The sequence below is a fragment of the Orycteropus afer genome, unplaced genomic scaffold (genome assembly GCF_000298275.1).
Source record: "Orycteropus afer afer isolate SDZICR_OR568_19922 unplaced genomic scaffold, OryAfe1.0 scaffold00649, whole genome shotgun sequence".
Classification (NCBI taxonomy): domain Eukaryota; kingdom Metazoa; phylum Chordata; class Mammalia; order Tubulidentata; family Orycteropodidae; genus Orycteropus; species Orycteropus afer.
In genome coordinates this window covers 710,029-723,892 of record NW_006922236.1, presented here as the reverse complement: position 1 = coordinate 723,892, position 13,864 = coordinate 710,029, and the positions used below count along the sequence as shown (strand labels likewise).

Here is a 13,864-nt window from a genome sequence, read left to right as displayed (position 1 = left end):
AAAAAAAAAAAAAATTACCAACAAAAAAAGTCCTGGCCCAGATGTTTCAGTGGAGAATTCTACCAAACTTTCAGAAAAGACCTGACACCAATTCTACTCAACCTATTCCAAAACATAGAAAAGGATGGAATCCTCCCTAACTCATTTTATGAAGCAAGTATAACCTTGATACCAAAACCAGACAAAGACTCTAAAGGAAAACTACAGACCAAAATCCCTCATGAATATAGATTCAAAACTCTGCAACAAAATCCTGGCCAAAAGACTCCAACAACATATCAAGAAAATCATTCATTATGAACAAATGGGGTTCATATCAGGTATGCAAGGATGGTACAACATTAGAAAAACAATCAACATCATCCACCACGTAAATAAAACAAAGGAAAAGAAACACATAATCGTATCAATTGATGCAGAAAAGGCATTTGAAAAAATCCAACACTCATTCCTGATCAAAACTCTCAGCAAAATAGGAATACAATGGACATTCCTCAACATAATAAAGGGCATCTATGCAAAACCACCAACCACTCCTCAGAGAAAGGTTGGGCAATCTACTTGTATAGTGATGCTGCCTCGGCAACCCAAGGAGGGGTCGCTATGAGTTGGGGCCAACTCGATGGCACATAACAACAACAACATGCAAAACCAACAGCCAACATGATTCTCAATGAAGAGAGACTGAAACCATTCCTCTTGTGAATAGGAACCAAACAAGGATGCCTGCTATCACCACTTCTGTTCAACACTGTACTAGAAGTCCTAGCCAGGGCCATAAGGCAAGAAAGGGAAATCAAAGGCATCCAAATTGGTAAGGAAGAAGTCAAACTATCCCTATTTGCTGATGATATGGTCCCATGCCTAGAAAACCCAAGAGACTCAGTCTAAAATCTACTGGAACTAATTGAGAGATTGAGCATCATGGCAGGATAAACAACCAAAAATGGATTCCTCTACACCAGCAAAGACATTGCTGAAAAAGAAGTAAGGAAATCAATACCATTTATAATAGCTACCAAAAAATAAAATACTTGGGAATAAATCTTACCAGGGACACAAAAGACCTATATAAAGAAAACTATAAAAAACTACTTAAAGATGAAATCTGGAATACATTCGAGCCTGGAATAAAACTCACCCCCCAGGGGCGGGGTCTCAGCCCAACAGTTAACAAGATGTACATGCAGACCACTCAACTCAGGAAGAAACACCCACATACTCTATGGCAATACATCCCTTAGAGCAATAGACCATGGGACACCATTGGACCAACATTCAAACTGAGGAAATGCAGGACCAATAGGAGTGCATATATATGAGGGGTACAGGGGGAGGGTAACAGGGTAGGAAGGGGAGGAGACTAGGTTAGGGTTGGACATGGTGAATGGGGAATGAAACTAAATGTACGCATTATGTTGAATGTAAAACAAGCTTTTAAAATAAAATCTAATTATAATAAATAAATAAACTACTTCAAGAACCATAAGTGATCTACATAAGGGAAGAACATCCCATGCTTGTGAATAGGAAGACTGAATATTGTGAAAATGTCAATTCTACCCAAAGCAATCTATACATTCAATGCAACCCCAATCCAGATCTCATCAACATTCTTTAAGGATATGGAAAAACCAGTCACTAACTTTATATGGAAAGGAAAAAGACCTCGGATAAGCAAAGCACTATTGAGCGTAGTCCCTAAGGCACTTGACTGCTAACCAGAAGGCTGCCAGTTCAAACCCACCAGCCACTCCTCAGAAGGAAGGTTGGGCAATCTACTTCCGTAGCGATACCGCCTCGGGAACCCAAGAAGGGGTCGCTATGAGTTGGTGTCGACCCAACGGCACATGACAACAACAACAACATTGAAGAAAAAACAAAGTAGGAGGTCTCACACTGATGGATCTCAAAACCTACCATACAGCCACAGTAGTCAAAAGTGCCTGGTATTGGTTTAATGACAGACACACAGACCAATGGAATAGAATTGAGAACTCAGAAATAGATCCATCGACCTATGGTCAGCTGATCTTTGACAAAGGGCCAAAATCCACCAAATGGGGAAAAAGAAAGTTTATTTAATAAATGGTGCAGGCAAAACTGGATATCCATTTGCAGAAAAGTGAAACTAGATCTGTACCTCACACCATACACAAAAACTACCTCCAGATGGATCAAAGACTTAAATGTGAAACTAAAACTATAGAGTTCCTCAAGGAAAAACTAGGGGCAAATTTAGGAGCCCTTATACATGGCTTAAATAGACTATCAAGCATAATACAAAATGTACAAACAGCAGAAGAGAAACTAGATGAAAGGGACCTTCTAAAAATTAAATTTTTATGTGCCTCCCAAGACTTCTCCAAAAGCGTCAAAAGAGAACCTACATATTGGGGAAAAATAATATTGCAACCACATATCTGACAAGGGACTTACTTCTAAAATTTATAGAAAACTCCAACACCTCAACAACAAAAACAACAAATAATCCAATTAAATATGGGCAGAGGACATGAATAGATACTTCAACAAAAAGGATATTCAAGGGGCTAGCAAACACATGAAGAAATGTTCATGATCTTTAGCCATTAGAGAGATGCAAATCAAAACAATAATGAGATACCATCTGGCCCCAGCACTAGTCGCAAGACAGAAAATAACAAATGCTGGTGAGGATGCAGAGAGATTAGGACACTCATACACTGCTTGTGGGACTGTCAAATGATACAACCATCTGTAGAAAGCTGTATGGTGATTAATTAAAAAGTTGGAATCAGAAACACCATTTAACCCAGCAATTCCATTAATAGGTATATATCCTAAAGAAGTGAGAGCCAGGACAACAACAGACACATGCATACCCATGTTCATCACAGCACTATTTACCATAGCCAAGAGATGGAAATGACCTAGGTGTCCATCAACTGAAGAATGGATAACCAAACTATGGTACACACACACAATGGAAAACTATGCAACCCTAAAGAATAATGTAGAATCTGCAAAACACCACATAACATGGATTAACTTGGAGGACATTATGCTGAGTGAAATAAGTCAATCACAGAAGGACAAAAATAAGTCAAGGAAAGGTTTATCTACAGAAGGAAATTTTCTTTGTTTGTTACCAAGGGTGGGAGGGTAGGGTAGGGAACACTGTTAGATAGGTAGAGATAAGTACCGATCTGAGTGAAGAGAAGGGCAATGTACCAAATGTGAGTGATCAATATGGTGGCACTGAGGAAGAGAAAGCCATAGAGAGGTGCATGGGAGGTACAGACAACAAAGATGAACACTTTTGCACATACAGTACTGCATTGACAGTGAAGGCAAACATGGGTATACGGGTGGATAGATGGGTGGACAGGCTGAACTATTAGGTATGTCTATGAAGTTGGGAGTGTACCCAAGATCATGTATAGGGTTGGCAGACAATGGTCCTATAAGTATATTTGTATGATCTGAATTCCCAGGTGTATAGTAAAACTGACAAAAGTCAAGGTTGTAGTCACTTCTTGGTCACAGCCAGCTACCCAGAGGAACCAAGGAGTTGAACTTGTGGGCTCGGGACCATAGTTGCAGGGGACATCAAGCTGACTCGGCATAACATACTACACAAAACATGGTTCCACCTCCTACTTTGGCAAGTAGCGACTGAGATCTTAAAAGCTTGCAAGCTGCCATCTAGATCCAACAATAGGTCTCTCCTCGTCCAGAGCAAAGAAGAATGAAGAAAACCAAAAATTCATGGAAACAATTAGTCCTAGCAACTGGTATACCATCCAATCTGCAGCCTATACAACTATGAGACCAGAAGAACTAGATGGTGCCCAGCTACTACTGTCAACCTCTTGGAAGGGGATCTATGTAGGAGATCCTGGATAGAGAAAGAGAACAATGTGGAACAACACTCAAAATCATTTAGAGGAAAAAAAAAGGGGGAGGGGGACCAGGTTTGCTGGTCCAATAGAGCCTGGTGGAACCACTGATACTATGTCCCCTAGCTGCCCTTCAGGGCTGGAATTGAACCCACACCTGTGGCTTCCAGCCAAACAAAAGACAGGCATATGAGTTGAACATTTACCTGAGGTAGATACACTCCCTGGGGGTCAAGAGTCCATGAAGGGATGGACACAGGGAAGAGGTAACTATCAAGAGGAAGTGGGAGGGGAGCTGTTGCATTGTGGTAAATTGTGGTCAATGTCATGAGACAAAGTGTATGTGAACTGCTGTGTGGAAAGTGAATTTGCTCTGTAAATTTTCACCCAAATCACAATAAAAAATAAATAAATAAAAAAGAAACAATCAACTAGAAGGACTAGGGCTCTTGATGTAGGTTTTTATACCTAAGAGAAGCAAAGCAGAAGCTGATATATCATTAAATTACAAAAGTAAACATGGTATGGAAAGGGGACAGAGAAGGACAGGTATTTAGCTTAGCAGTTAAGAATGTATGTTATGAAATGAGAATAAGTTAAAATTCCAGCTTCAGTCCAGATAGGAGAAAGAGATTCTGAAAACATGTCATTTGAACTCCTTGATTCCAAACTTTATCCTTCCTCAGCAAAACTACTACTGATCCAATAAGTGGCGTAAAATTCCTGGATTAACGTAATGCATCTGGCTCGACAGGATTCATAGGAAAAGAGAACTGATTTGACGTTTTTACCCTCTGTGGTAGAGCAACTATCTGTAGATCAGGGTTGAGAGCTATAGGCAACAATCACAATCTATAGGTCCCAGAAAGATCTGGCCTGTAAGCATCTCTAGAAGTGAGAGGGAGATAAAAATGGCCCTCATAAGCCTTTGTGTTCCTGGATCCCTCAAACGGGTATTAAACAGGTGGGCTGAGTCCTCCATACTCTCGAGGCTGGGCTAGTAGAAGGTGACCAGGGAACAGAGCTTTCTTCAACTATGTCTGGAGCAAAGAAGAGTGAAGAAAATCAAGGTCATCTGGAAACAATTAGTCCAAAGATAAGATGAACCATGAAGACCTCAGCTTACATGACACTGAGACCAGAAGAGCTAGATAGTGCACAGCGACCAATGCCATCTACTCAGAAATAGATCAAAACTGGATATCCTGGATAGAATGGGAGGAAAAATGTGGAACAAAATTCAAAAACACAAAAATGACCAGAATTACTGGTCAGAGAGGGACTGGTAGAATCCTTGATACTATGGCCCCGGGTTACCCTTCAGGCCTAGAAATTAACTCACTTCCATGGATTGGCTCTCAGTCCACCAGGAGGAAGACTTACATGCAGAACACCTACCCCAGGGTGATACACCCAACTACTGTAGGGAGATGCACCCCTTAGGTCAATCAGCCATGACGCACCAGAGAGGCAGCATTCACACAGAGGGAAAGCTGGATAAACAGGAATGCATAGATAAGAAGGGCACAGGGAAGGAGTAGCCACAGGGAGAAGAGAGCAGGAGAGTTTTTTATGGTTGGGGATGATAATCAGGGCCATGAAATCAAATGTGCATGAACTGTTGAATGTAAAACAAATCTGCTTTGTAAATTTGCATCCAAAGCACAATTGAAAAAAAAAAAATGTACTCTGTAAACAAGATCTAAAATCCAATGACCTAACAGAAAAATAAATTAAAGAAAGCATCATAAATTTAGTGCCTCCCTCCAGCCCAGGTAGAGAAGGAGGATGCAGAGAAGAGCAAGGCCTGATTGGTCAGAAAAAATAAAATATGATGTATCAAATGAATATGGCTCATGTATAGCAACGATCACGAGACTGGCATGGGACTGGCTGATGTTTCATTCTGCTGTGCATAGGGTCACTATGAATCAGAGACAACTCAACAGCACCTAACAACAATAACAACAAATGAATAAAGCTGTAATGCTAGAGTAGAAAGAGAAAAACCTGAATTTATTATATAAATGTTATATATGAATATATATATTATATAACATTCTATATATTAAGAAGAATCCTTCAAAATGACTTATTGACTCAAATTGAATTTGGAATATTAAAGAAGATATAATATCACTTCTTGAATTAGTGGCCTAAAAAACAAGTATAGTAAGTAATTCACATCACAAAATAAAAATGCAACGAGAAATACATCATGAAAGAAAGGAAAAATTAAGGAGATCTAATTGGTATAGTGGTTAAGACATTTGGCTCCTAACCAAAAGTTCAGTGGTTCAAACCCACCAGCCGCTCTGTGGAGGAAAGATGAGGCAGTCTGCTTCCACAAAGATTTACAGCCTTGTAACTCCAAATGGAGGTCACTATGGGTTGGCATCAACTTGATGGCAATGAGTTTGAGTTTAATGCAAGTAATAAGGAGCTCTGGTGGTACAATGATTAAGGCTTTTAGCATAACTGAAAGGTCAGTGATTCAAACTCACCAGCTGCTCCATGGAAGAAAGATGAAGCAGTCTGCCTCTATAAAGATTTGCAGCCATTAAAAACCTGATGGAGATCACTATGAGTCGGGATTGACTTGATGGCTATGAGTTTGAGTTTAATGCAATTAATTCCAGAAGGAAAAAACTGTTAGAGATTCCACAAGGAAGATTCCACAAGAAAAAAACTGTTAGAGAGAAAAGAGAAGCAATAATTAAATTAATAAGAGAAAACAAAAAGAAATTTCTTCCCTAATATGAAGACTTAAATCTGTGGATTGGAAGTCACTGAGTTCTAAACTAAAAAATTTATGACAAAACATACTTAACAAAGGATAAAAAGGAAATCTTTCTGCACCAAGTAGCCTTACAATGGGAAAGAAAAAAAAACAGACTTATATTTGACCATTTGCAGGAAATCAGACTATATCATGAGGGAACTTATCTGAGCAAAAAACCAAACCAAACTCACTACCATCAAGTCAATCTGACTCACAGCCACCCCTCCTTGGGTTTCCGAGGCATTGTCTCTAGGGAAGTAGACTGCCCAATCATGCCTTAGGCACTAAGCCAGCAGAGCTCCCTGCTCTCTGACCAAAATACTTAAAAATTTAAAAAATTTAAATTAAAAAAATCAACCAAATAAGAAATGAATCAGAACAAACACTTTTAAGAAGGGATCTGATAAAGAGTAGAGGAAACAATAGTAGGCACTGAGCAATGATGCTGTTGTTAGGTATCGTCAAGTCTTTTTCAACTCATAGCAATCCTACCTACAACAAAACGGAACAATGTGCAGTCCTGCATCATCCTGCGATCACTGTCATGCTTAACACCACTGTGTCAATCCAAGGGGATAACTAAATCTAAACGAATGATAAAAATTTGTATTAAACGGTAACAGCTAAAAACAAGGGTATAGGGTAAAAAGGAGGTAAGTAAGAGTTCCAAAAGTCTCATCTAGGAAAACGGAAATGGGAAGAAAGAGAAAGTTAAAATATTCTAAAAATCCTAGTTTATGAGGAAGTGAGGCAGAGAAGAAAGAAAAATCCACATAAGAAAAAGGCACCTCACATGGGTGTAAGAAATAATTTATTTTCAAATAGAGAAAATATAGATCTGAATATGAAAGCTGGGAAAGGGAAGCTAACTACTGATTAGAGAAACTAAAAGCATAGCAGAAAATTAAATATCTGGGAAGATTTTGCCTGTTCTAAACTTCCTTATCTAGGCACTTCCTGATGTTCTTAAAAAAAGAAAACTGACTATATTACATTTATAAATATAGTTCAAAATGTTTCAGGAATTATATTTTACTAAGTTTGAAAATGCAAAAAATTGTTTAAGGAAGTTTAATATTTCAGTTAAATGCAAAGATTAATAAGGAAAATGGGCTTTAAAATGTTTAACTTTAAATAAACAAGTTAATAACCAGGAATTTTTATATCATTTTATACAGTTTCTCACCTCTAAGGGCATTCTTGAACATCAGAAAACTCATACAGACAAATATAAGGTCAGTTCACCCGGGACTCCATACCAAAGAGTTTAATTACTGAAATGCTTAAATAGTCTGGCATTAGCATGCCTTGTGTTTAAGACAGACTCACATCACAGATTACAAAGACAACCTAATGGCTACACTCCAATATTACATAAAATTTTCTGAAATTAAGGGATATTCACATCAGATCCTGCTGATTAAAATTAAATTCATTATCTTTATAACACTGATAAGAATATGTTTGGAAAAAATTATATCAAATGCTAAAAGGCTATTTTCAAAGCTAATTATATCCCAGATCACATCATCAAGATTACATAGCAATACAAATACACATTTTTGGCCAAACATACATCCTTTAGCATCTCACCTAATAGAATAAGAGAGAGACACCTTTGATAAATCACACAGTATAAAGTGGGCCTGGGTGTGATACTGCTATATAGCCCAATGGTTAATTTGTACTGCTACTGCTTTATCCTTCTAGGCTCATAAAAACTCATTATAGGGAATCCTAAAACAAAGGATTTCTAAAAAAAAAAAAAAAAAGGATAGTCATATTATTAAAAAAATGTAACTAATGAATTAGCAGCTTCATGGGCTTCTAAGGCACTTGAACTGCTAACCAGAAGGCTGTTGGTTCAAATCCACCAGCCACTCCTCAAAAGGAAGATTGGGCAATCTACTTCCGTAGTGATACAGCCTTGGAAACCCAAGGAGGGTTTGCTATATGAGTCGGGTCTGACTCGATGGCACAAAACAACAAGAAGGATATTTAGCTATTAAAGTATTAAAGTATCTTATATCTAAAAGAAAAACAGGAACCTAGAAGAAATATAATACGAAAGTCCAGAAACTTGTTACCTACCTGGACTGTTAAGACTCATAGGATCTTAAACTCATAGCATCATTTCAAATAAGGCACAGAATTAATCAAGCAACCAACTAACTAACCAAGTAAGTGAACTATTATTAGTCCCTCAATGCTACAAGGAGCCCTGCTGGCTGAGTAGGTAAGTGCTCTGCTGCTAACCAAAAGGTCGGTTCTAACCTACCAGCCAGTCTGCAGGAGAAAAATATGGCAATCTTTTCTATACAGATTAAGGAGATCTGGTGGTACAGTGCCCAAGGCATCTGACTGCTAATCATATTTGTGTTTCAAATACACCAGCCATTTCACAGAAGGAAAATGGGGCAGTCTACTTCCATAAAGACTTACTGCCTTGGAAACCCAATGTGGGTCACAGTCTTGGAAATCCTATAGAGCAGTTCTATTCTGTCCTATAGGGTCTCCATGAGTCAACTTGATTGCACATAACTATAACATAATGCCATACACCAATAAAGACATTAAAAAAATAAAATAAAACATATTCATCAAATTATCCAGTTTAATAGGAGTCAGAAGTTTTTCTTCTGCTTAACATCAACTATCTAATAATGGAGATACAAATGAAGATCTGGGTAAGAAATCTGAACACCTGATTTGAGTAACTGATTTTAAAAGTACACAAGTTCTAAACATGTGGTTCGATTATGCACTATATTACCTGTGGCTGTTTCAAAGTATATGTCATATTTGCCAGACTGAATATCTGCCATGAGACTCAACAAAATTATAGGATAATCATTTCTACATTAAAATGCCAAAGAACTAGAACTTTTCATGATTGTGAGTTTTCATGATTCCTAGATGTCCTAAAGTCACATCTTTAAAAAGGCCATAATACTGTATATATTACTTCACTTTTATGTTAGTTACACATTCTATACATCACTAGTGCTCAGAAAAGTAATTTTAGAACTGAGATATCAACTGTAATCTCTTAAGAATTATCACATAGCAGAGAAAAGCATTTCATTGCATATGTATCACAATCTTCAATAAAACAAAATTCCTCCACTTTTAAAGTAAGTTAAACCTGGGTTCAAATTTTGCTCTATAAAATGGCCTATGTGGGCCTGTGAGTTATAATTTGCTCATCTGGAAAATGGGAAAAATAATATCTATAGGACTGATATACAGTTAACTCATATAATACATATATTTGGCCCAGAACATAGTTGTGGTGTAGTAAAATGTGGCTTTTCTACCCATAAGTCTTTGTAAACTCCAAGGTGGGATTTTCTATGAGCAACTGAGGAGCTCCTGATTGGTGAAGTTGTCCACCTGGAGTATTTCTGTTGGGAGTGGCACAAAACAATGTTCTGGGAGGTGCCCACTCTCTCTCAGGTGCTTAGAATTCTGATGCTATAATTGGCTAGTTTGAACACCCTGTCGGGCTCAAAAGGAGGCCTCCTAGAGGCAGAACTCTCCCTGACTGCCGGTTGAGGAAGACGGGCTGTTGAAAGAGACACGGGCTCCTGAGACACGTGCTGCTGGGAAAGAGACGCAAGAGACACACATTGCTGAGTGAGACACCAAGGGACCAGTATGGCTGGGAAAGAGACTGTGAGAGACTGTTGGCTGAGGGATGGTGGGCTGGGAGAGAGACTGGGCATTTTTTCCTGAACTTGAGTTGTAGCCTGGTGCTTCCCTAATAAACCCCGTAATCCGTGAGTTCTGTGTGGCCACTGCAGTGAATTATTAAACCCAGAGGAGAGGTGGTAGGTGCTTTGGGAGGAACGGTTGGTGAAATGGCTGGAGGGAGGCACCATGTCTGGCCTTGTAGGAATAGGCCTTGGGTTACTGCCGGTAATCCTGTCTTTCGCTTGTAGGGATAGAGGAGGTCAGAACACGTGGCCTCCTTGCTGTTTTTGCAATAGTATATAACAAATTTCAAGTAAAGTGGGTTTTTTTTTTTTCCATCAATTAAATAAACATGTTTGTCCCTTTCTACTTCTACTCCCCTATTTATCTGTTGAAGAATTCTCCTAATAATCTCTATAAAACTAGTTGCTATTGAGTCAACAACTCATGGTAACCCCACAGGTATGAGGAGAAATGTGCTCCACAGGGTTTTCAATGGCTCATATTTTGGAAATAGATCTCCAGGCCTTTCTTCCCAGGTGCCTCCTTTCAGTTAGCAGCCAAGCATGTTAAATGATCTCTAAGAAAAATTCCATACTAAGGACGCTCAAGATCTCTAAATACCCTAGCTTGAGAACTATCTTATCACAGTGACAGTAAACAACATAGATTATTAACCTCATTCTACAAATGAAAGATCAGAAAATGGGAGATACGTGAGTCAGTGGTAGATAAGCTTGAATTTCTGCCACAAAGGAAATTGGGCAACTTCCCATAATGCTAGAATGTAAGAAAAAGTGCCCTTTCCTCCAACCAAGTCCAAAAGTAAGGCCTATTCCAAAAGCTCCTGGACACACATTAATGCCTCTCTGACAGTACTTCCTCCTACAGCACATGGTAGCTGGAAGCACCAGAAACACTTACCATCTAGGTGTGGTACCCTTATTCTCTTAGCCATGTTGACTCAACTGACACAACATCACTCTTTCAAGAGAGAATTTAAAAGCTAATATAGAAGCTATTCAGGGAAAAAGAATAGGGTACAATCTTTGCTCTTATCTCATTAAATGTGTGTGTGTGTGTGTGTGTGTGTATGACTGGAACATTACCTAGAATATAACCAATGCTAACAGTTTACTTCCACATGTATCAGTACACATTTTTAAAGAACACTTATTAATAATTTGCTGCATAACTTCTCTTTATTATTAAATCTACTTTACCAAAACAACTCTCCTATTCAACAATGACTCTACATTTGGCACTCTCAAGTTACAGCTGCATTTACTACTATCCAACCCTTCACCTTCAACACCCACATGCACATTTTTATGGCAGGCATTTCAGCTAGAACACTGCAGGGTTGTGAAAGCACACTGCTACCACATTTCCTCATGCTTTATTGCTGAATGAGTGAGAAATACTACATAAAATTTGGCCTTACCTTATCTCTGCTTTTTTTGTAAACAGTATAAGATAAAAATCTCAAACACATAGTTCGTTTGGGAGAGCATGGTGATATTCAGATAGGAAATACAATTGTAAACACAGGACAAATGTCCTTTGATACAATGGTTTTATAAAATAATGCAACCACTGGTTCAGTTTCTCAGAATGAAAATACTGCTACATACCCCACAGAAAAAGCTCAATCTTACAAATATTTGCTTTTATGTTTAACTATCAATAAGAAATCACTGACAGACTCTTGCTGCCTAACAAGTCAAATCTAATATAGCAGTACACAATCCATTGTAACAGAAGATAGAGTCTGATATACTCCAAAGAGAAAAATATCCAAAATAGCTTACACAATCTTATCTCAGCCCAAACAAGTTTAATACGAAACAAAGCAAAATAAAACATACCTTATTTTCACTGATTGTTAGCAACATATTGACCACATCATAATATAAGGAATATGTATAACATCAGTATACCGTGTGAGAGAAGTGGCTTTCTCAAATTAGAAAAGCTAATGAAAATTATGGGGAGAATGACAAAGTTGAGATAAAAAAAAAAAAAATTATATGCTAACAGTTCATTTTCATACTTTTGAGCATTAAATTCTTTTAAAATTTAGAAAGTACTTCTTATTCATTTTAACTATTGATTAGCAAATTATGTGTGGGTTATCAATAGTTCCTAATTTTCAATCCCTTCTTTCATGTCTCTAAGTTTTAATTTGCTAATATTGTATGGAAAAAGAGAAGCTAGGAAAAAAACTTCCTAAAATGTGTAACTTCAGCAGAATTAATAAACAATTGGCACTGTTTCCACAAGCTAGATAAGATCTCTTTCCATATCAATGCCCCTGAATTTTGAGATTTCTGAATCAGGTGGTATTCTTTGAAAACTTGAGTTCTGAAGTTATGCTTCGAAGACAAACAAACAAACTCACTGCCCTCAACTTGTTTCCGACACATAGCGACCCCTCCTTGAATTTCCAAGGCAGTATCTCTACGGAAGTAGATTGCCCAATTTTCCTTCTGAGGAGTGGCTGGTGGGTTTAAAGTGCCAGCCTTCTGGTTAGCAATCAAATGTCTTAGGCACAAACCAAGAATGAGAGATGAAATATAAAGTCAGAGACAAGTAGTAAGTCTCAAAGCCATGAAATAGCCAATTTGGACTTAATCAAAATTCTTCATACAAATGAAAATGGCAACAACAGAAAACCCAAAACACATTCTAAGAAAATACGTATCTATTAGGAAGTATATATTCCAGTGAGAGATACAGGAAAGCACAGTAGTTCTTTATGAGTCTGTACTTGAAATTCCTGAAATTCTACTACAAAACCTGTCTAACACCTTTTCTTCCTCGTGTTCCAACTCATTTTAAATGCATTTTACAAGCTCAGGGCAAGCTGTAGAATGAAGAGTACTATAAGGTAATAATATACAACTTGGGACCTCTTCCCATCAGCTCCAAATTTTCCCTAAATAAATAAAGTCTTAATGGAAAAGAGACTAAAAGAGAATATAGAAAGAGAGAGAGACAAAGGACAAGAGCAAGAGAGTTGAAAATTCAGTAATTACCTGAAGTCTTCTTCCCTTCCTTCCTCTTCGCTGTCAGACACCTGGGCTATCACTTCGGAATCCAACCAAAAGACACTGTCATCTCCTGAAGTGCTACTCTCACTTTCAGTCTCCATTTTGTATCCAAAACAATTCAAAGCTCACGGCATGAAACAAAGAACACCAATGCTAAGGTGATTCAGGTGTATTTATGTACACTCAGGTGTGTCGCTGAAACACCAGTGATATGTGATCATGCTGCACCACAGACTATTTCACATGCTAGTTTAATTACAGTTGGGGTAGACAGGAAATCACATACAGTACACTCATTGCATCTGACTGCAGCACCTGTGACACCATCGATCCCTCCCACTGCCTTAGGCCCTGTGACCCAAATAATCAAAAGGAAGGTGACTTTTCAACAATTACTTATTATTTGTAAGTGGTTTATCTTCTCAAAGTCCTGAGTTACAGAGATGAAAATAAAT

At 38.1% G+C, this 13,864-nt stretch overlaps 1 protein-coding gene across 1 annotated transcript in view; it reads right to left on the bottom strand.

Moving 5' to 3' along the window:
- Positions 1-13,510, bottom strand: part of ARHGAP32 (Rho GTPase activating protein 32) — a 511,643-nt gene extending 498,133 nt beyond the window's left edge. Inside the window, exon 1 of the mRNA XM_042783085.1 lies at positions 13,395-13,510. Within this exon, the coding sequence (XP_042639019.1) occupies positions 13,395-13,510 (116 nt within the window). The remainder of the gene's footprint in view (positions 1-13,394) is intronic.
- Positions 13,511-13,864: the final 354 nt, after the last annotated feature.